This window comes from Chrysemys picta, chromosome 2, assembly GCF_011386835.1.
Source record: "Chrysemys picta bellii isolate R12L10 chromosome 2, ASM1138683v2, whole genome shotgun sequence".
Taxonomy (NCBI): Eukaryota; Metazoa; Chordata; order Testudines; family Emydidae; genus Chrysemys; species Chrysemys picta.
In genome coordinates this window covers 244,229,107-244,249,332 of record NC_088792.1, presented here as the reverse complement: position 1 = coordinate 244,249,332, position 20,226 = coordinate 244,229,107, and the positions used below count along the sequence as shown (strand labels likewise).

The 20,226-nt window shown below is 42.3% G+C and overlaps 1 protein-coding gene across 3 annotated transcripts in view; it reads left to right on the top strand.

Annotated features, from left to right (window-relative positions):
* MMP16 (matrix metallopeptidase 16) overlaps positions 1 to 20,226 on the top strand; it is a 309,944-nt gene that overhangs the window by 164,933 nt on the left and 124,785 nt on the right. For all 3 annotated transcript variants that reach the window (XM_065585863.1, XM_005299375.5, XM_065585862.1), the window contains one exon: positions 19,786 to 19,934. In XM_065585863.1, the coding sequence (XP_065441935.1) occupies positions 19,786 to 19,934 (149 nt within the window). The remainder of the gene's footprint in view (positions 1 to 19,785; positions 19,935 to 20,226) is intronic.

The following is a 20,226-nucleotide window of genomic DNA, read 5'->3' as shown; positions in this document are numbered from 1 at the left end:
GCCTGAACCTCCAGGCGCCACCCCTGCAGCTCCCATTGGCTGCAGTTCCCTGGGTAGGGGCAGCACGCAGAGCCCCCGTGGTTGCCCCTGTGCCTAGGAGCCAGACACGCTGGCTGTTTCTGGGAGCCATGCACAGCCAGGGAAGGCAGGGAGCCTGCCTTAGCCCTGCTGAGCTGCCGATCCAACTTTTAACAGCCTGGTCAACGGTGCTGACTGGAGCCACCAGGGTCCCTTTTCGACCGGGCGTTCCAGTTGAAAACCAGATGCCTGACAACCCTAGGCACCTGGAATTGGCCACTGATGGCAGACAGGATACTGGGCTAGATGGACATTTGGTCTGATCCAGTATGGCCTTTTTTATGTTCTTATATAAGGAAATTCTTTGAAGACAAATTCTGGAGAGGATTTTTTGTCAAATCTGAACATGATTTTTTGGATGGTCCTTTTTTGTTTTATAAGTATACACAAAAAAGCTGTATTTCAAAACTAGGATTTGTATAGCAGTTTAAAGATTGGAAAGACTTATATTTACATAATGAGAATTTATAAAGTTACTTTCAAATCAACTTTCATAGAAAAGTTTTCTGGTTGTTGAATGAGTAAGAATAGAATTTTTGCTAATTTGCAGTCAACGTGGAGACGTAATGAACTGATTTTTGTGAATTAGAAGGTGAACAACAATTATATGTCATCATAAAGTACTTAATTTCTTTTGATAAATGTGGTTGGTTTTAATTATTTATAATAATAACCCATCATGTGCTAATTAATTCAGTATAGTTTATAATGACGATGAAGTCTTAGTAATGTTGAATCTTCATTGCTGAGAAGTAGGGTGACATTTATTTTGAAAGAATGATATAATGTGAAGTTTCGTAAAGGGCAGAATAATGAGGCTTGTTTGTACAATGATGACCCTCAATACAAATGATGTTCAGTCTGATAAAGAAAGGGGCATGTTTTCAAATCTGGACCAAGTGGGAAACTACACAAGTGTGTACATGCTCATGTGCAGGATAAATTCTGCATTTGGATGTGCAAAAGTGTTTTAAGCATGTAGTTAATCTCTGTATATGAATGCGGTGGGGTGTGGCTGAGCAACAGATGTGCACACATTTGTGTAGTTCCCTATTGCAGAAAACTAAAAATTTGGCCCAAAAGCTTCCTTAGCCCCCAACTCAGCCATCCTTCCCTGTTCAGCTAAACACTTAAGCAACGTGAGGCATGTGCTTAACTCCCCTTGACTTCAAAGAGACTTATGTACGTGCATAAGTGCTTTACTGAATAAAAGGAAGGATAGTCCAGTGGGAACTGGGTTTCTGTAGAGACTGCTAATATTGGTTTGTTACCTTCCTGAGAGGTTTTTGTGTCCGTTTCCCATCTCAGCTCTGTAAAGAAGCCTGTGATCTCACATGATGTCCTCCCCCTCAGCAAGTGTCAGGGAGCTCACCAAGGTGGGAGCTGATGCTATCAGGGCTCATGTGGGCCCAGCCCTCAAATTTACCTTCTCAGTGGGTCCTGGGAGTTTCAGTGCAGCACGAACAGAGCAGCAGGGTGAGCTGTGTCTGACTTCCTGTGTGACCTTGGACAAGTCACTTGGCCAACTCTCTGTGCCTCAGCTCCCCATCTGTAAAATGGGGATAACAATAACGTCCGACATCCCAACCATAGGTGTTGTGAGAATAAATTCATTAAAGATTGTGAGATGCTCAGATATTATGGTAAAGGGAACCATATAAATACTGTTGATAACATAGGGATAGACTTAAACATATGCTTCAATCAGGGCCGGTTCTAGCATTTTTGCCGCCCCAAACAGCGCAAAAAAAAAAAAAAAAAGCCGCGATCGCGGCAGCAGCTCTACCGCCACTTCATTCTATGGCGGCAATTCGGCGGCAGGTCCTTTGCTCCCAGAGGGAGTGACGGCCCCGCCGCCGAATTGCAGCAGAAAGGGCCGGATGTGCCGCCCCCCTCTTCATTGGCCGCCCCAGGCACCTGCTTGCTAGGCTGGTGCCTGGAGCCGGCCCTGGCTTCAATGCTTTGCTGAATTGGGGCCCATGTTTCCACAAAATGCAGCTTTTGCAGAACTTCAGTTCTGCACTTGAGTTAGTCTATTTCAAAGCTGGCCATGGTGCCTTTCAAGTACAGAGCAGTCACTCTGGAAGCTTTTTGAGTGGCAGAGTAGTTCCTTAAAGGTGCTACATCCTCACTGAATTTGAAGAGTCTGAGATTTAAGTTTTCACAATATAATCTTCCTTTGGCAAGAAGGTCAAAACAGTCTTTCCGAGCAGCTTCAGCTGTTTTTTCCAGCACTAATAGTTTTCAGATTTGGGAGCTCAAGAAAGAAAGGAGAACATGACAATGAGTGTGAAGGAACAATCTTTCCAAGGTGTTCTAACACAATGCTGGGTTCTGTACCTACTGGACGGTGTCTGAAACATCTCAGAACCTTCACAAGAATGGGGAATTGAAAGTAATTTCAATATATTTTGTAGTATAATAATGAGAAGTAAAAATTTTAGAAGGGTCAGTGCATGTCTCTTATTATGAAGAGTGTCATGTACAGAACTTGACATTTCAGCTTCTGTAGTCACCCTATAGAAATAAATAAAATAAATTGCTTCTTCTGAACCTAAACACAAATGTATTTTGACATGACACAAACATTTTCAGTTATACTTGTAGGAGCCACAGGATGTGTAGGCACGCATCCCTGCAGCTTTCTAGCCCTCTGTGGGAAAGTAAAGCATTTGCACATGTACCCTGTCGGCCAACTCACCAGCCAATACATCACATATCGTTCGGAAAAGCAGAAGAATTTCAGTCTCTTTCTTCAGGGTTTTCTTTATTTAACAAACCAGATCAGTGTCCACTTAACTCCCCAAAACTCAGGTCAGGCTGCATGGCATTTCCTACAGCTTTGCTCCATTAAGTTTCCTCGCTTGCTTCTTGAAGCTATCTCCTCTTAGACCTTCTCCTGGCTGATGCATCCCAGGTCCTTCCTCTGACCCCGCATCTCCATCCCTGACTGAGTAGGTTCCTCTTATAGGATGTCCTGCCTTCAAACTGTTACATGACCCTTGATCACCTTGAAACAGGCTGCTCGGACATGTGTGCGCACATCAATAAAAATGGAAGGGAACAAAGTTAAAACTGAAAAAGGAAACCCTTTTTTTTATTAACATAATTAACGTCTGTAACTCATTGCCACAATACAGCCAGTCCAAGAGCCTAGTAGGATGTTTAAAAAAAAGACTTGAAAATGATTGTATCCCTGATTGTGTTAGAGTAAAAACATATGAGGGATAAAATCCCTGCCTCTTTAGGACAAAAGCCAACTATTAACTGATTGGGGCAAGAAATTTCCTCCATGGCCAAGTTATTCCCTAATTGTCCAGTAAGGGGTTTCAAACACCTTCCCCTGAAACATGAGGAAGTCGTTACTGTCAGAGAAAGAATACAGGTCTAGACAAACCATCCCTGATATACTCTTTTGTGGTAGTTTCCATGTTGCTCTTATTTATTCATTTTTAAATTATTATTTTATTAAAATCGAAACACAGACCTTCAAAACACTCATCTCCCCTCATTTTGTGCTATAGGAATAATATTCCCAATACTGTCATGTACAGCCAATTAATGACTTTTGCAGTTATCAGATGCTTTAGCTTTACTTTGTTTTTCAGTCATCCGTGAAAGCCATTTGAGACCGAGGCTAGAGTATGCTTCCACCACAAACATCCTCCCTTATTTAAAATATTGATTCAGTGTGCTGGATACCTAGTAAAAACTAATATAAAAGTAATAATCTACCATTTTGAGGAGTATGGGAAGCAGGTTTTAGAAGCAATCAAATGGTTGCTTGACAGATATGGTTTAAGCATGGCTGCATAGGATATTACTTCAAGGTGCACTCCGGGAGGAGTCCTGCAGTAGGAGGAAGTCTGAAGGGCCTCCACTATCTGGAAGCATAACCCTAAAGCACGAGGTGCAGGTAGAACAGGCTGATCAAAAGACAAATTCCTTGCTCCGATGAGAGGACAGTGAGAGGAGTCTAGGGAGAAGGAGAGTTGGTTAGATCAAGAGAGGATACCTGGGAAAGGAAATATATAAGAGAATCCCTGGAGAGAAGTGAGGGACCAAAAAACCTATGTCCATCTGGAATCTGATATGCCTTCTGAAGTCCCTATTGCTTGAGACTTTTTTGTGGAACTTCACAGCCAATGCAAGCCTATTCACAGCCTAGTCATGTCTCATTTTTTACCAATTGGACTGGAAGAAGAGGCATGTACTGATATTTCTTTTCTAGCGACCGAGGTTCCCAGGAATCATAATACTGGACCTTGTGGAAAGCACAACTGAGGTAATTCAGTGATTCTGTAAACCATAATATCTACTGGAAAGGGAGAGGATGCTGAAAAATCTGGGAGGGTGATGTCTCTGGGCCTGCCCAAAGACTCCAGCTTTCAAAATTTCCTCTCACTAATACATGACTAATAAATATGAAACTCCACCCTTAGGACAGGAGAAAGAACTTTGTGCTTCTCTCATGAACAGGACTGGCTCCAGGTTTTTTGCCGCCTCAAGCGGCGAAGCGAAAAAAAAAAAAGATAAAGCTGCAATCGGCGGCACTTCAGCGGCAGCTCTAGTGTGCTGCTTCATTCTTCGGCGGCAATTCGGCAGTGGGTCCTTTGCTCCGAGAGGCACTGAGGGACCCGCTGCCGAATTGCCGCTGAAGACCCCGACATGCCGCCCCTTTCCATTGGCTGCCCCAAGCACCTGCTTTCTTTGCTGGTGCCTGGAGTCGGCCCTGCCCATGAAGCATCTCCTGGTTCATGTGAGAGGGAAGGGTCTCCACTACTGCTTCACTAGATCTTCTGGCTCCTGAGAGGAGTGAAAGGGGAAAAGTCACTGCTACTCTTCCACCCTCCCTATTTTTTGGCTCTATCACCCTGTGATTAATCCCAGTATTTGTTGCTGTTCATATATATATAAAAGACCTGGATAATCAAATATTCAGCTCACACATTTATATTTAACGGTGCTACCACTTTTCCAAAGCCGGTTTCTTATTTTCAAAGCCAAAATTGCAAAAGTGTGTGTACTTCTGTGTTAAACTCAATTCTGAGTGCACACATCGGTATATACACACAGTCTGGGAGGGTGCACATGTACAAGTCCTCAGCTTGTGCCTGTGTATCAGGAATTGTACACTAGCGAGTTGGACCTATGGAAACATATGTGTACCCTTTTGAAAAGGTGGACCTAGCTGCTGGATGATAGGGCTGGCCCATCTCTAATTTGCCAGTAGTTTATAGTAGATCAAGTCAAAATGACTTACGTTAAATTGAACACAAATGAGTATCTAATAAGATGCTGCTTGAAATATTTAAACATAATGTTCACAGAATTAGCATGCTAATGACATCGCTACAAGAATACAGAACCTATTATGTTTAATCATTACAAATGCAGTTTCTAAAATGTATTAGATGGCATTGTTTTGCATATTATCTTCCTTAATTGTATGGAAGATCATGCTTCTTAGAAAAAAAATGTTTCTCTCACTCCCCTTTCATCATCTTTAAATTTAGCTGTATTTTTTGAGCTAGAAAGATAATGCATGTACAGAGAAAAGCACAATGCATAAGTTGTTATAAAATGAAATAATTTTACCCAAGTTTACTGTAAAGAAAACAATGTTCTCACTTTTAATGAGCCATTTTTTTCTAATTACTACTCCTGCTGGACGCTGGGGACCTCTTGCTGAGCCTTACAAGGTGCTGAGCCCCCTCAACTCCCATTGAAACCTATGACAGTTGAGAAAGCTCAGCAGTGCGCATTATCAGGCCACTAATTAAGCCACGCAAAAATTGCACTACTGCATTTCAAATTGAAGTAATGATGAGAGTAGCCCCATAGGGGAGCTAATAAGAAACAGTCTCCTGGTTTGCTTTGAAGCAATTACTGTATATCCCTCCTTGTTCGCAGGAATCACCTTGTCACGTCACCCGCTGGCATGAATCCACCATTCACCACTCCATCCCCTTTTACTTTAGTACTCCTGCCCCTTATCAACAACAACAAAAGGAATTTTGAAAAGTGACATAAAAAGGAGAATTGCAGATGCACTGAAATGTGTGTTGTCTTTCTAGTAATCGTAGAAGGAGTCCATACATCTGCTAAGTAAATGGGATTCAGTTACTTTTCAAGTGAACACATTTGATGGCTTCTAGGTTCATGAAAGTGAGGGTTTAGTACAGCTAGCCACAATGGTCATGTTCTGTCATCAGTCAATGGATGTTTTGTACCAGAATTGACTGTGGTCCATAGCACAGCAAGCAGGCTAGCAGGCAGGAGCTATACAATCTTCTACACATAGTTCTGTCAATGTACCTCATCTGTAACATACTTATCAATCTAGTCATGAAGCCAGTTGTGACACATTTTATGGTGATTTTGAAGTATGGGCAAATGTCGAACAAGGCACTAAGATGAATCACTAAACTCATTTTCATGTGTGACCTAAGTAGGATTTGAACCATGGTGAAAAGCCAGTCTATTAACAAACTGTCATATTTACTGGACCAGAATCAACGTAAAGGAAATGGAAACTGTTAAAGGGATATACAAATATCAATGTATTTATCTGGCATTGTCACCATTGCTGTTTACAGTACAGAGCTACTGCATGGCTCCATGTAAATTACACATAAAGCAGAGAAAAATAAAATAAGGGTTACCTGTGGCGAACATCAGTGAGAACGGTTGCAGGTAAGTATATAAAATTGCAGTAGTAGTTTCCATTTGGCTGCTACCTTCTCAGGAGCAGTCACCCTTCTCCTACAGAACTCTCCTAGGGAAGTGGGGAATTTTAGCTCCACAACACTGTCTCCCCTGTCCTTGGAATCCCTGTGAAAACTCTTCTGCTGGAGCACTATAGGATTAACAGTCTTCCAGCATTGGAGGCAAGGCTTCAAAGGTGGGGTAGATGGGAATGGAGTAGTAGATTAGCCATTTTCCATACAACCATCTCCTGGTGACTCCTGTGGTTTCTGATTAGAAATCCAATCCTCACTTACTGCACAGCTACAGATGGTGTCTGCCTGGGGAAAATGGGGTTCAGAGCAATTGAATGACAGACATAAACTGCTCTCAAGATTGGGGGTTCCTTTCCCCAGGAAATCCGTAGGTTGGGGAGATTACACTCCTTGCCTCCTCCACTAACCCCCTAACGCCTCACCTGTAGAGGAAGATATGATGGAAACTCCAAAGACTGAGCCTTGCACAATTTTCTGTGGTCTTTTCTTACCCTCTCTTGTATTTCCATAGGAGACTATGATTTGGTTATAGTCATATGCTTTATTTTCCTTATAAAATCCAAGCCCATCTATCTTCTCCAGGCTTCTAAAGAAAACAGGAGTAAAGTTTCTCAAAGAGCCATTATGGCACTTAAAATATTATAATTTTATGAAATAATCAGATAAAAGCCTGATTCTAAACTACAAAACTTTGTTTAGCAGAATAATAGGCAACTTTGAACCACAGCATCTCTAAAGTTTAGGTCTCAAATAGCTGACTTTTTTGAGAAAAGAAGAGACAGGCAGAAATGAGAAATATAAGGTTTAAAAGTAACTTTAGTGTGAATTTATTTTAAAAGGCTATTTTGATCATGGGATTCCCTCACACAAGCTTGGAAATGATTGCAAATATTATAGAATTTGAAGTTTTTCTATCAGAAGCTTTTAAAAATACTGAACAGCAATGAATATAACCTTTTACTATCTCTACATCCCCAAAGTATATATCTGAACTGAAACTTGAGCTGCTAGAATATGTATTGCAAGGAGTGGGGACAGGATTAGTTGTGGAAGAGAAAGAAGAGGCAATAGCTTCCATTTCAGTGACGTACTTTGGGGTCCAATGCTGCTGTCACGGAAGTCAGTTTTGCTGTTGATTTCAGTGGGACTAATTTGGATTATTTTTCTCTACAGTTGTAGAATTTTACACATTGACTGTATGCACCTGAGTGTGCAGCGTGGTATGGTATTTGTTAATTTGCTTCGGTCTGGTTTTTATTATTTTGCAGATCTGGTCTCAACTGAAATATGAGAACACTATTGTTTGTATTTATATTTAAGGATATATTTCTAGAATTCAAAATTTGTTTTTGCTTAGGGATGTAAAAAGATAGAAAAAAATGATGAGGAAACGGGAAATTAAATAAAAGTGCTATTGAGACCAACAAGAAAAAACGGGTTGACTAACACAAGTTTCCTATAGATGTTTATCTTGTAATCCATAAATTTGCTGATGCAAACTTAAAGCCTTGGAAAGTGCAATAGTAGCTACTTTATCTAATAGTTTCAAATACCAAATGTCAGATGTGGTTTAAATAATCATTTCCCCAAAGGAACTTTGCAGCTTGACCTTTTGATTTTATTACAATGGACTACCTTCCCATGAGCCTTTTTAAAGTAGCATGCCACCATCTGTTAGTACATTATGTATGTATGTATTTCCTGTGTAAATGTCTTAGAACAAAGTTTCTACACTTTTATTAAACCATCTATTGGGACATATCCAAAGGACAGTTTTTTTTATGTCAGTATCATATATGTAGCTACATATACAAAATTACATTAGCAGGAATGCCAAACAGCAATGCAAATTTAATTTTATAGCAGTAATGTATATACAGTAGTTCCTATTTTTCTTATATAGACAATGAAGCTAAATTCTTATACAGGCAACAAAGTATTTCTACCCCCACATAGCCAACATAGGCAAAACTGATGGGTGCTTCTTTCAGGAAGTAATTGACAGGCTGCAGTGATCGTTCACAGAGCTCAGAAGATTCTGCAGCATTTAAAATGAGCACCAAGCACCTTCAGTCACTTCTTTGCTTCTTATGAGATGGTGGCAGCAGATGTAGATTGTCTTTCTTTTTCTTTATCTTTATCTTTTTCTTTTGGTATGGTGAGGGCGTATGTCTGTGATCATTTTTTATATCTTAGTGGAATCTAAAATAGAGGAGGTGAAGAAGAGAAAAAAAGTGTTAAATTGTAGGAAGAAAGCAGCAAGCTGTATCTGTCCCCTGCTTACTATTAAAGCCAATGACTTGGAAGAAATACCCCTCCTCCCAAGTACACTACAGATAAAGCCTGTGTATATAGATTAGATAGATTTAGACAGAAATAATCAGCTTGGAGGTGAGGTAGTGCAAATGTATGGGGATCAAAGAAATGCTAATACCAAGGCATGCTAGGGTTTATCCCCTCAACTTGCTGTAATCCTCTGTAGTGTAATGATGAGAAAGAAGCACTTTGAACTCTAGTTATTGCTGTACTAGAGACCTCATTAAATCACGATAGCAAGTATATGGCACTTTACACGTTCCAAGCCCTTTACAAATCCTTGCAACCCTGTGAGGAGGGAAGTAGGTAAATATTATCCATGTTGTACAGACTGATCAACAGAAAGGTCAAGCAAATTTCCCAACCCACACAGAGAGTCAGTGGCAGGATTGGTTCCTGACTGTCAGCCTCATGCTCATTCCTCTAGAACACACTGCATGTATGCTAACTCTCTTGGTGTGGCCAGCAGTGCTCCATGTCCTGGGCAGCTGCATGAGCAGTTCTGTTGTATGTTCCTGCCATTAGATAGGCCTGTACAGAGCAGGCTTAGGTGGTGGAGCATAGAAAGGCATAACGACAGAAAGGATGCACATGAAGTGGTACACAAATGGGGGACATCTGTTGGAGAGCACACAGAGACTGATGGATATCATTCACAGGAGAAGTGAGGCAAAGCAAGGGGGAGAGAGAAACAGGATTTCAATAGGAGGAGCTGTGAGGGAGCTAAATGGGAAGAGGGGACCCTTAGCAGATGCCCGAGGCTAACTCCTGGGTGTGAAAGAAGGGGGAGAAGCCCATGTCCCCTCCGTAGAAAGTCCCCTGGAGAAAGGGGAAGCCCTACAGCCCCGGTATCTCCCTCTCTTAGGTAGGTCAAGATGGAGGTAGACCCACCATTATCCCTCTGAGACGGCTTCTCCCCAGGACAATATCCATAGATAAGGTGAGCCTGTTTTGGACATGGAAGATTGTGAGGCTTTAGGGGGAGCCTGTTTAACGTTATATAAAGATCCAACCCGCTGGGATGTTTAGCTGAGTAGAAGCTGACCGTATATCTTTGGAAGCTGCATTACAGAAACCATTGAGCAAAAACTTCAGAAAATGATCGTGAAAATGCACAAATACTCTTTCATCATGAAAGAGGAAGGGACTCCCTCTTATTTTGTGTTTGTTCAGACTAGCACAATAGGGACACTTCTCAATTAGAGCCTCCCTCTCTCTCTCCCCAAACAATCATAAAATGGGACACCTCTTCAGTTTCCTGATTCTCTGGGAATCATTTATTTAATCCTCAAGATAGGAGCAGACACTTGCAGACCTAAATTAGAGAGATTGGGAAACGTTGTGACTGTTCAGGAGCATGTTTGGTTTTGCTCGTAGAGTATAGGTTATCCCATTTCAAAGGACTTGGAGTGGTACTTTGCATATGTGTGGGTCATGACAGAAATAATAGAGGATTAGTGTACTGAATATGGGCTCCTGTCCTGGATAATTCTGTCCCAATGTCTTTCCAGTTCAAAGAAAAGGAAAGGGTACTCTCATGGGATTGCTTTTCATGTTGTTGGGTCAGCAGGAACACAGATTGCAAAGGATTTATTCTCAGGTAAATTCAGGAGCATATGTCCCTGAGAGGGGACATAATAGTTTTCAAATACATAAAAGGTTGTTCCAAGGAGGAAGGAGAAAAATTGTTCTTCTTAACATCTGAGGATAGGATAAGAAACAATAGGATTAAATTGCAGCAAGGGAGGTTTAAGTTGGACATTAGGAAAAACTTCCTAACTGTCAGGGTGGTTAAGCACTGGAATAAATTGCCTAGGGAGGTTGTGGAATCTCCATCATTGGAGATTTTTAAGAGTAGATTAGACAAACACCTGTCAAGGATGGTCTAGATAATACTTAGTCCTGCCATGAGTCCAGGGGACTGGACTAGATGACCTTTCGAGGTCCCTTCCAGTCCTATGATTCTATGATTTCAGAGTTAAGTTTTGGTGTGAATAAAATTGTTATTTTATGGAATTATCTGGCTGCAGGACAGATTTTCATATGCATATTGTCCTGTCCCACCAGATTTATCTGTGTTTCACCCTGGATATATTGTGCACAATAGCTCTTGCCTGTGGTTTGGCCATCTCACAGAAGATCCGGAGAGACATGACAGAGATATCGCAGCAGCCCTCAGTAAAAAGAATGTCATTAGCTGTATACATGGAAGTCTGCCCCCTCTAGGGACTTTTCTGTGGATTTAATCAAAGTAGGCATAAACATGGTTCTACAGGCTTTCTAGGACTTAGTTCTAGAAGTTTCAAGAGTTTCTCTTCACCTTTTCCAGCATCTTACTTATCTGGCCAATTTCTTCCATACAGCACACTCCTCATAAAAGTATTCTCATTTTCTAAGAGGCTACAGAAAATCCAGCAAGCCATAAGGAGGATAACATCTCTCAACATATGCTCTCTGAGGGAGTGTTTACATCTACTAGGACTGTTAGTTTCATGTCTGGAGGTGGTTCCATGGGCTTGGGTTCATAATAGACTTCTTCAGAGATTTTTGTTAGTGAGTGGAGAGCATTGTCCTGAATAATTTGTGAAGTAGGTTCTCAGTCTTCAGTCAGTAATAAATCCACAATTGTTGTGGATAATTGAATCATGTCTCCCAAAGAAATTTCCTTCCAGGACCAAGCTTTTGGTCATAATATGTCACAACTGGTCCCAACCCACTCTCTAGCTGGATAGCAGTTTGTTGCTGTTGGGTCCAACTGCTGAATCCCATGTTCTTCCAAGTACCCTGGGTCTGGGTAGTGACTGGGAGTTTCAGTTGCACTCCCCGGTATAGATCCCATGTCCAATAAGTGGGACCCCACAGCTGTCTTGACCCTGGAACCAGTGCCACAGCCCTCCTGAACATTTTTACTCTTAAACAACAGTACAGTGTTAGATCTTAGGAGAGCAACTATTCTGAACACATCCCTCCTCATTGTGACTATCTCTGACAGTCCTGGGTTTGGTCTGAATCCTTGGACTACGCAGCCCGTGTGTCCATCTTGGGGTGACTGTCTTACTTCTGCCGCGGGAATGGCTTCTTGCTCGGAAAAGCAGCCTTTGTCAGCTTTCTTACCCAGGAATTTCTATTGGGGAGTTTCCAGGCACTGGCCCCTGGCCCCCACACCTACCGAGTTAGCTTCTGGGTAGAAAGTCATTCAAAATAAATGGCTCCTGCTAGCTGCAGACCTATTGTTCCACTCCAGTGCTGCTGACCCTTGATTGCTCTGTCACTGATTCCCAGACATAGGTGTCTCCAGTGGATGTCAGTTCCCTGCTACAGGATGGATGATCTAATCCACAATGAAGGTTACAATCATAAATGACATTCATAAAACAACTTGGAATTCATTGCATGACGCAGACATATTCCCGAACTGTCACAATGATCGTTTGTACTGGCAATGGGGCTCAGAAAGCAATCCAGTTTATTTCAGTAATTCACTAGACAAGAACTCAGTCACTTTTTTTCCTGTCTGGAAAGAGAGGACATCTGTTAAATTTTCAGGCCATCAGTTTGGTTCCTCCTTTGTTCCATCTAAACACTTGTTTTGACATCTTTGCAGTAGCAGAGAGGATTGTTGTTTGTGAAGTTCTGAGGATAGTTGTTTCCATTTAAGTTTTTTTCCACCCCAATGTGAGGTTTCAAAGAAGGGGATTGTTTATTACATCCAGATCAGTGGGTTCTGAAGATTCAGGATTTCTTTGTTGTTAACTTGTTTCCTTTATCTCAGATTCCACCAATCAGTAACACACCAGTCAGAGTTGTTGAGTTCATTTGTTAATTGTTATAGGTATTATCCATGTTTATAGATACTATTAACAGGCTAGGATACCATCTCCCACTGTTTATGTTGCTGTTATTTATGTCATATTAACATGTTATCTTTGGTAAGTTATAGAAATGTAGGACTAGAAGGTACCTTGACAGGTCACCTAGTCTAGTCCCCTGCACTGAGGCAGGACTAGATATTATCTAGACCATCTCTGACAGGTCTTTGTCTAACCCAGTGGTGGGCAATCTGCGGCCTGTATGCGGCCAATCAGGGTCATCTGATTGTGGGCCGCGAGACATTTTGCTGACATTGACCATCGCAGGCCTGGCCCCCCGCAGCTCCCAGTGGCTGCGGTTCTCCATTCCCAGCCAATGGGAGCTGCGGGAAGCGGTAACCAGCACATCCCTGCCCACCGCTTCCCACAGCTCGCATTGGCCGGGAACAGCGAACTGCGGCCACTGGGAGCTGTGGGGGGCCGTGCCTGCGAACAGTCAATGTCAGCAAAATGTCTCACGGCCCGCAATCAGATTACCCTGATGGGCCACATGTAGCCCGCAGGTTGCCCACCACTGGTCTAACCTGTTCTTAAAAACCTCCAGTGACGGAGCTTCCACAACCTCCCTAGATAATTTATTCCAGTGTTTAACTACCTTTACAGTTAGGAAGCTCCCTAATGTCTAACCTAAATCTACTTCGCTGCAATTTAAGCCCCGTCCTATACTCGATGGTTAAGGAGAACAATTTATCACTCTCCTCTTTATAACACCTTTTTATATGCTAGATGACTGTAATCAGTCTTCTCTTCTCCAGACTAAACAAACCTGTTTTTTCCAGTCTTTCCTCAGGGTCATGTTTTCTAGACCTTTAATTGTTTTTGTTGCTCTTCTCTGGACTTTCTCACATTTGTCCACATCTTCCCTGACAGGACACTCCAGTGGAGGCTTGTCGCTGCTGAGTAGAGCGGAAGAATTATTTCTCGTGTCTTGCTTACAACACTCCTGCTAATACATTCCAAAATGATGTTTGCTTTTTTTGCAACAGTGTTACATTGTTGATCCATATTTAGTTTGTGATTCACTATAAACCTGAGATCCTTTTCTGCAGTTCTCCTTCCTAGGCAGTCATTTCCCATTTTGTGTATATGCAATTGATTGTTCCCTCCTACATGGAGTACTTTGCATTTATCCTTATTGAAGTTCAACCTTTTTAATTCAGAGCATTTGTCCATTTTATCAAGATTATGCTGAATTCTAATCCTGTCCTACAAAGCACTTGTAACCCCTCCCAGTTTGGTATCGTCCGCAAACTTTATAGGTATACTCTCTATGCCAAATCATTTATGAAGATATTGAACAGAACTGGTGGGACCCCACTCAACATACCCTTCCAGCTCAATTGTGAACCATTGATAACTACTCTCTGAGAACAGTTTTCCAGCCAGTAGTGCACCCATTTTATGGTAGGTTCATCTAGGCTATATTTTGTTACTTTGTTTATGAGAAGGTCATGAGAGACAGTGTCAAAAGCCTTACTGAAGTTGAGATAGGATGATATCTACTACTTCCCCCCATCCAAAATATGTGTTATCCTGTCATCCGAGGAAGCTTCATACTGAATAGATATGCTGCAGAAAGCACCCCAAATTTCTGTGCTCTTTGAAGGGCCACTGCTGTTTCTCGGGGCATTAAAAAGAGAAAGAGCCCTTCAGTACAGGACTGGTGAAATCAGAAATATAGGGGCGAGGAGGTGGGGGAAGCAGAGCAGAAATTACCCTATAGTGTTCTCTGTAAATAATAGTTTCTGGTCTGCCTCATCAGCTTATCACTGAAAAGTCAGTGTTTGTTACAGCAGGTAATTAGAATACACCATTATCAGCTTACAACATGCACTATTGAGGCAGCCCTAAGAAGGCCGTATAATGGTTGAAGGACTGTAGTGTAACTCAAGAAAATCCATTGGTGTACATTTTCACATAGACATATGGTAACACTTACAAAAGTGCCTCCTTGACTTAGGAGCCTGTGTCCCATTTTCAAAAGTGACATAGGCATGTAGGTGCCTAAATCCCATTATCTTTCAATGAATCTCAGGTACCTAAATACCTGAGAAAGCTCCTGCTATTGAAATCCTGTTTCTCCCTCGCCCTTGCTTTAAATAAGCATTGTTTCCTGTGTCACTTAGGCACTTCATATACTTAGTTTAAAATTTGTGGGATTCTATTTTTTCATGTCAAATGCTTCAGTCCCAATGCTTTATTTCTTCTTAAAATACTCCCCAAATAATTTTGTTACAGCCTGATGCTTATTGGTAACCTAGTAAGAAACCAGTATGCATATGCAGTGGAGGGGAAAAAAACTGGTTACGAAACACTTCAGGTTTCCAAGAGGCTATTGTGAACAGTGAGTAAAAAACATATATATGAAAACTACTTCGATAGAATCCTTTTCGGTTACATACAGATTATTGCATGACGGGAAAGTTCTGTACTTGAGATAACATGCATCTTTTTATATTAATCTCATAAATGAGTGAAATCTATTACAGACTTCATCACTTTTAACTAGGTAACAGAGTTGGTGCAGTCTTCATTGCAACCCCAGTCATTACATGTATGAGGAGTGTACTTCACTATGTTCTTGTTTCATGATAGATGAGCTCCCTAGAGTATAAGACGGGTTCTGAAAATATACTTCCCTGACAACACTGCATTATCACTCCTGCATTGGATTAGAACGTAGGATACATCTAATTTTAGTTCTGGGGAAGGACAGTTTCTGCAAAGATGGACCAGAATTGCTTTTCTTTACCTCCTATTCCAGTTATCTCATTTTCTTGCTTTCCTCTGTTTGTGATTTCACTCAAAATTCCAATGTCTCCTCTATAGTTACCAGCATTTGAAACTTTTTCCCAGAGGATGTTCTCTGAAAAAGACAAGGTTTAGGAGCCTCCCAGCTACTGGAGGGATGTGTGTCCCTTTTGCTGAATTTTAAATGAGGTGTTTTGTGTATATCTTAACTATTGGGAACTCAAAACCTAAAAGATTTTGAATGAGTTATTAAAAATTTCCTCTCCTACCAAAGGGGGGGGGGGACTATAGAAGTGAAACGGGAGCCATCAGTTCCTATATTTGCAGCCCTCTATTTATTCCCTTGTGTTGCTGCATGATGCTTCATTGGAAGGGCACAACGATGTAAACTGATATGTATGACAGCAGTGGAGCAATCCCAAAGATTCAGCAGTTGGATCAGTTTAGAGACATATCCTCAAGGCTTAGCTGAACCTGCAGAGAAACCTCTCCAGAGGAGATTCATGTGACCTTCCCATACACTGCCAGTGGTTTCCCCTACTTGTTATTGTTCTGAAGACTGAGGGAGGATTATGGTAGCCTTCTACTCACACACTGGTCTCTTCTTGATCTTTGAGGGGTATTCTATCCTCTTCTCTCTTTCTCTTGTACCCACTGTGGTGCTTCCTCTACCACCACTCTACCCACTTTTCTCCCACCCTGTCATGGGGTGTATCAGCCTGCCCTGCTTTCTCCCCTTTGCATTCTTGCTCTTTACCACTTCCCTAATGGAGGGGAGTGGAGCATCAGCTTCTAGTGAAGTCAGGCACTGGTAACTCCCTCTATATCCCTCCCTCCCAGCTTGCAATGCTGCCTGTGCTATGCCGTGAAGCAGAGTCAGAATTGGAAGTGGGGCAGCCCTAGTAGGGGATCAGGGATAGACTGCCTCGGAAGCCTACACTGCAGTCAAAAACAATGTGCTCCTGCCATCTGGGATGAGCATCTGCATGGAAAGCACATCTCAGTCTCTGCTCCACAGGGTACAAATCCATATTTGGAATACCAGAGGAAGAAGCTGGTACTGTCTCAGGCAACAGCAAAGTGTTGTTAAGAACGACTTTTCTTTCGCACTTTACTTAATTGGTTTGTTTTCATTTCCTGCATAGTTCTCACTCTCTGCAAGTCTTTGCTTCCCCTCACCTGCTCTGTTCTGAGGTGATAAGTGAGCCCAGAAAATAACCTCATTCTTGGGTCTCCATAGTGTCACCATCAACTTTCTGCTTAGGGGAGCTGTACTTATTCCCTTTAATGTCCACCCACTGTGTCTTTAATTTGCTGGAGACTATGTTCCCCATTTCTCTATCTCACATTTCACTCCCTGCGGCCCCAGCCTAGGGAGTGAGAATCCAAGAATGAAAACAGATGTGGATCTCCTGTAGAGGGCACTGCAACAGATAGGATTTTTATTATTTGACAACACTACAGGGAAGTTTTGAAATTCAGAGACCTGATCAACCAGAAGGTTCACAGAGAGCAGAAATGTATAAAGTAAATGAACTTTGGCCCCAAATGTGGAAGCTGCAGTCAAATGGGACCTGGCAGTATAATCTCGTCCATTGCATAGAACATTGCTATTGGGCTGAGCCGCATTTGTACTTTGAGATAGTATGTTGAGGGAGCAGTGGGCAGGGCATATGCTAATACTGACCTGGTAGGACACCTTCCCTTTTTGTACAGCCAGATGAGCACAGCATCATCCTTCTGATTGAATACAAACTATGGATATGGTAGGCAGGTACAATTTAAGCCTACTTGAGTTAAGACTTCTGAGCTGCTGATAAACATGAGGATTTCATTTCAGTCACATATAACAGTCTTGTTCCTGCATTGGCAATGACCCATGTCTTCATCTTTCATGGATGGTTGATGGTTAATAAAGTTATCACCATCAATGATTTGATCAACAATAAGGCTTTCAACTTTGCATGTATAACCAATACTTGGATGAATGACACAGGGGGACCTCAGTTGGTGCATTTTTATCCGGCCAGGCATATGGTCTAACATGAGGCTAAGTAGGACTGAGGAGGTGTGGCTCTACATTTTTCATCTGATTCATTTGATATTGATATTGTTGACCACAAAGTGTTGCTGATATATCTGTGCTCCCTTGCGAGGGTGGATGGAGTTGCTCTAGGGTGACTGCTTATGTGAGAGGTCGTAAAGGATAGTTCTTTCTCATGTGTCCTAAGTGTTCTTTCATTCAGAGCATCACAGTGTCTAGTCTTGTCACCCCAACTTTAGAAGGTTGGTAAAGGAACATAATTCAGTAATCAGGTGGAGAGAGAGAAGCCTGAAATTTATTTATGATGGGGAAGCCCCAAATTAATTGATTAGAAAAGCTTGCTTGGAGGTAGAGCTGTGGATTAATGAATAAGGTGAGTGCAGGAGGCTTGAATTGACAAATTGGGGCTGCATCAAGAGAGCCCTCTATGCCTCAGTTCCCCATCTGTGAAATGGGGGTGATGGCACTTCCCTACCTCACAGGGATATTGTGATGATAAATACATTAAAGATTTTGAGCATCTCAGATACTGTGGTGATGGAGGCCATTTTGGTATCTTGGGTATAGAGCAGTGGTTCTCAACCAGGGGTCCGAGGCTCCCTGGGGGGCTGCAAGAAGGTTTCAGGGGGGCTGACAAGAAGGACCAGCCTTAGAGTCGCTGGGGCCCAGGGCAGAAAGCTAAAGTCCAACTGCATGGGGTTGAAGCCTGTGTCCTCAGCTCCACCACCATGGGCTGAAGCTGAAGCCTGAGTAATGAAGCTTTGTGGGGGGTCCCTGTGGCATGAGGCCCCAGGCAATTGCCCTGCTTGCTACCCCCTAACGCCGACTCTGGCTTTTATATGCAGAAAACCAGTTATTGTGGCATAGGTGGGCCGTGGAGTTTTTATAGCATGGGTGTGGGGGAGCTCAGAAAGAAAAAGGTTGAGAACCCTTGGTATAGAGCAGGGGTCGGCAACCTTCGGCACACAGCCCATCAGTGTTATCTGCTGGCGGGCCGTGAGACATTTTGTTTACATTGACCATCCACAGGCATGGCCCCCTGTAGCTCCCAGTGGCCGCGGTTCGCCGTTCCCGGCTAATGGGAGCTGTGGGAAGTGACACAGGCTGCAGGGACGTGCTGGCTACCATTTCCCGCACCTCCCATTGGTCCCAAGACTCTGCTTCACACAGAGCTGAAGCCCCAGCAGGTGCGCCCCAGCTCTTGAACTTATGAAGATTGTTGTATGCAGCTCGGAGGGTCAGTCAGTGTAGCCACCCTGGCTATAAAGCCATAAATGGTTTGGGACCTGCCCCTCCCCCAGTGTACCATACTATCACAATTGGGAGCATCATAAGCATCTGAGCTAGATTCATGTTGATTTAGAAAGGAGGAGGCTGTTGGCAGGTTTTCACCAGGAGTGAGCGTTGGCTCTGGTACTTCCTCCTGTCCCTTCTCCCCACCCTTTTGCCTATGAAAGTAAGGACTTGTTAACCTTTTTTGCATGTTTCAAACCCATCTTCTTCATGGCTGTTTCAGGAGGAAATAAGAACAGTGTCATTGTGTGTAAGAGCTATTGTGGATTTATTGTTATAGTGGGCAAATATTATTATGAACCATGTGGGTAGTCAATTATATTTGACATATGTGTGGTGGAGTCTATAGTTTGTCTGCTTTAAAAATTGGTGGAAGTGCCTAGAGCCAGGGATAAATGCTTAAATTGTTACTTGAAATAAATAAATACTGTAAATAATTGAAGCTGGCACTTGCAGATAATAATGAGAACTGGCTCAAGGATATAAACTGCTCTTGGTCTTAAAACAGCAGAATCCTTAGCAAAGTTGGTGAAATAAGAGCCCCAAAGAATTTCTTCTTTACAAACTAACTAACATGATTTATGTTTGGTGAATTAAAAGCTTCATCAGATATGACATGGAGACTAACTACTAGGTAATATTTTACTTAACTGTAATTTCTATGTAATAGGAACTGTACTTGTCATTGCAGGTATGGTTACAAAAGTATGGCTACCTTCCACCAACTGACCCCAGCATGTCGGTGTTGCGCTCTGCAGAGACCATGCAATCAGCTATAGCTGCCATGCAGCAGTTCTATGGCATTAATATGACAGGAAAAGTGGACAGGAACACAATTGAGTAAGTAACTGGCACTGAAGTGCTCTCAACTTTTATATTTCAACAAAATAAAGCAGGACTTTGTAGGAACTTGAAAGCACATGAACTGCAATGACTGGGATATCCAAAGAGTGCAGCAATTTCAAATGGGGAATGAAACTGTCATTTCTTTTTTTCTGCTCTATTTCATACTGGCCAGTTGGCAAATTTCCACTGTCAGCCCTGCCTTGCCCTTTGCTTTTGAAGTGTGATTAAAAATAAAGGATTGGAGGGTTAACTGTGGGAATGGCTAATAGATAACACAGAAGGAGAC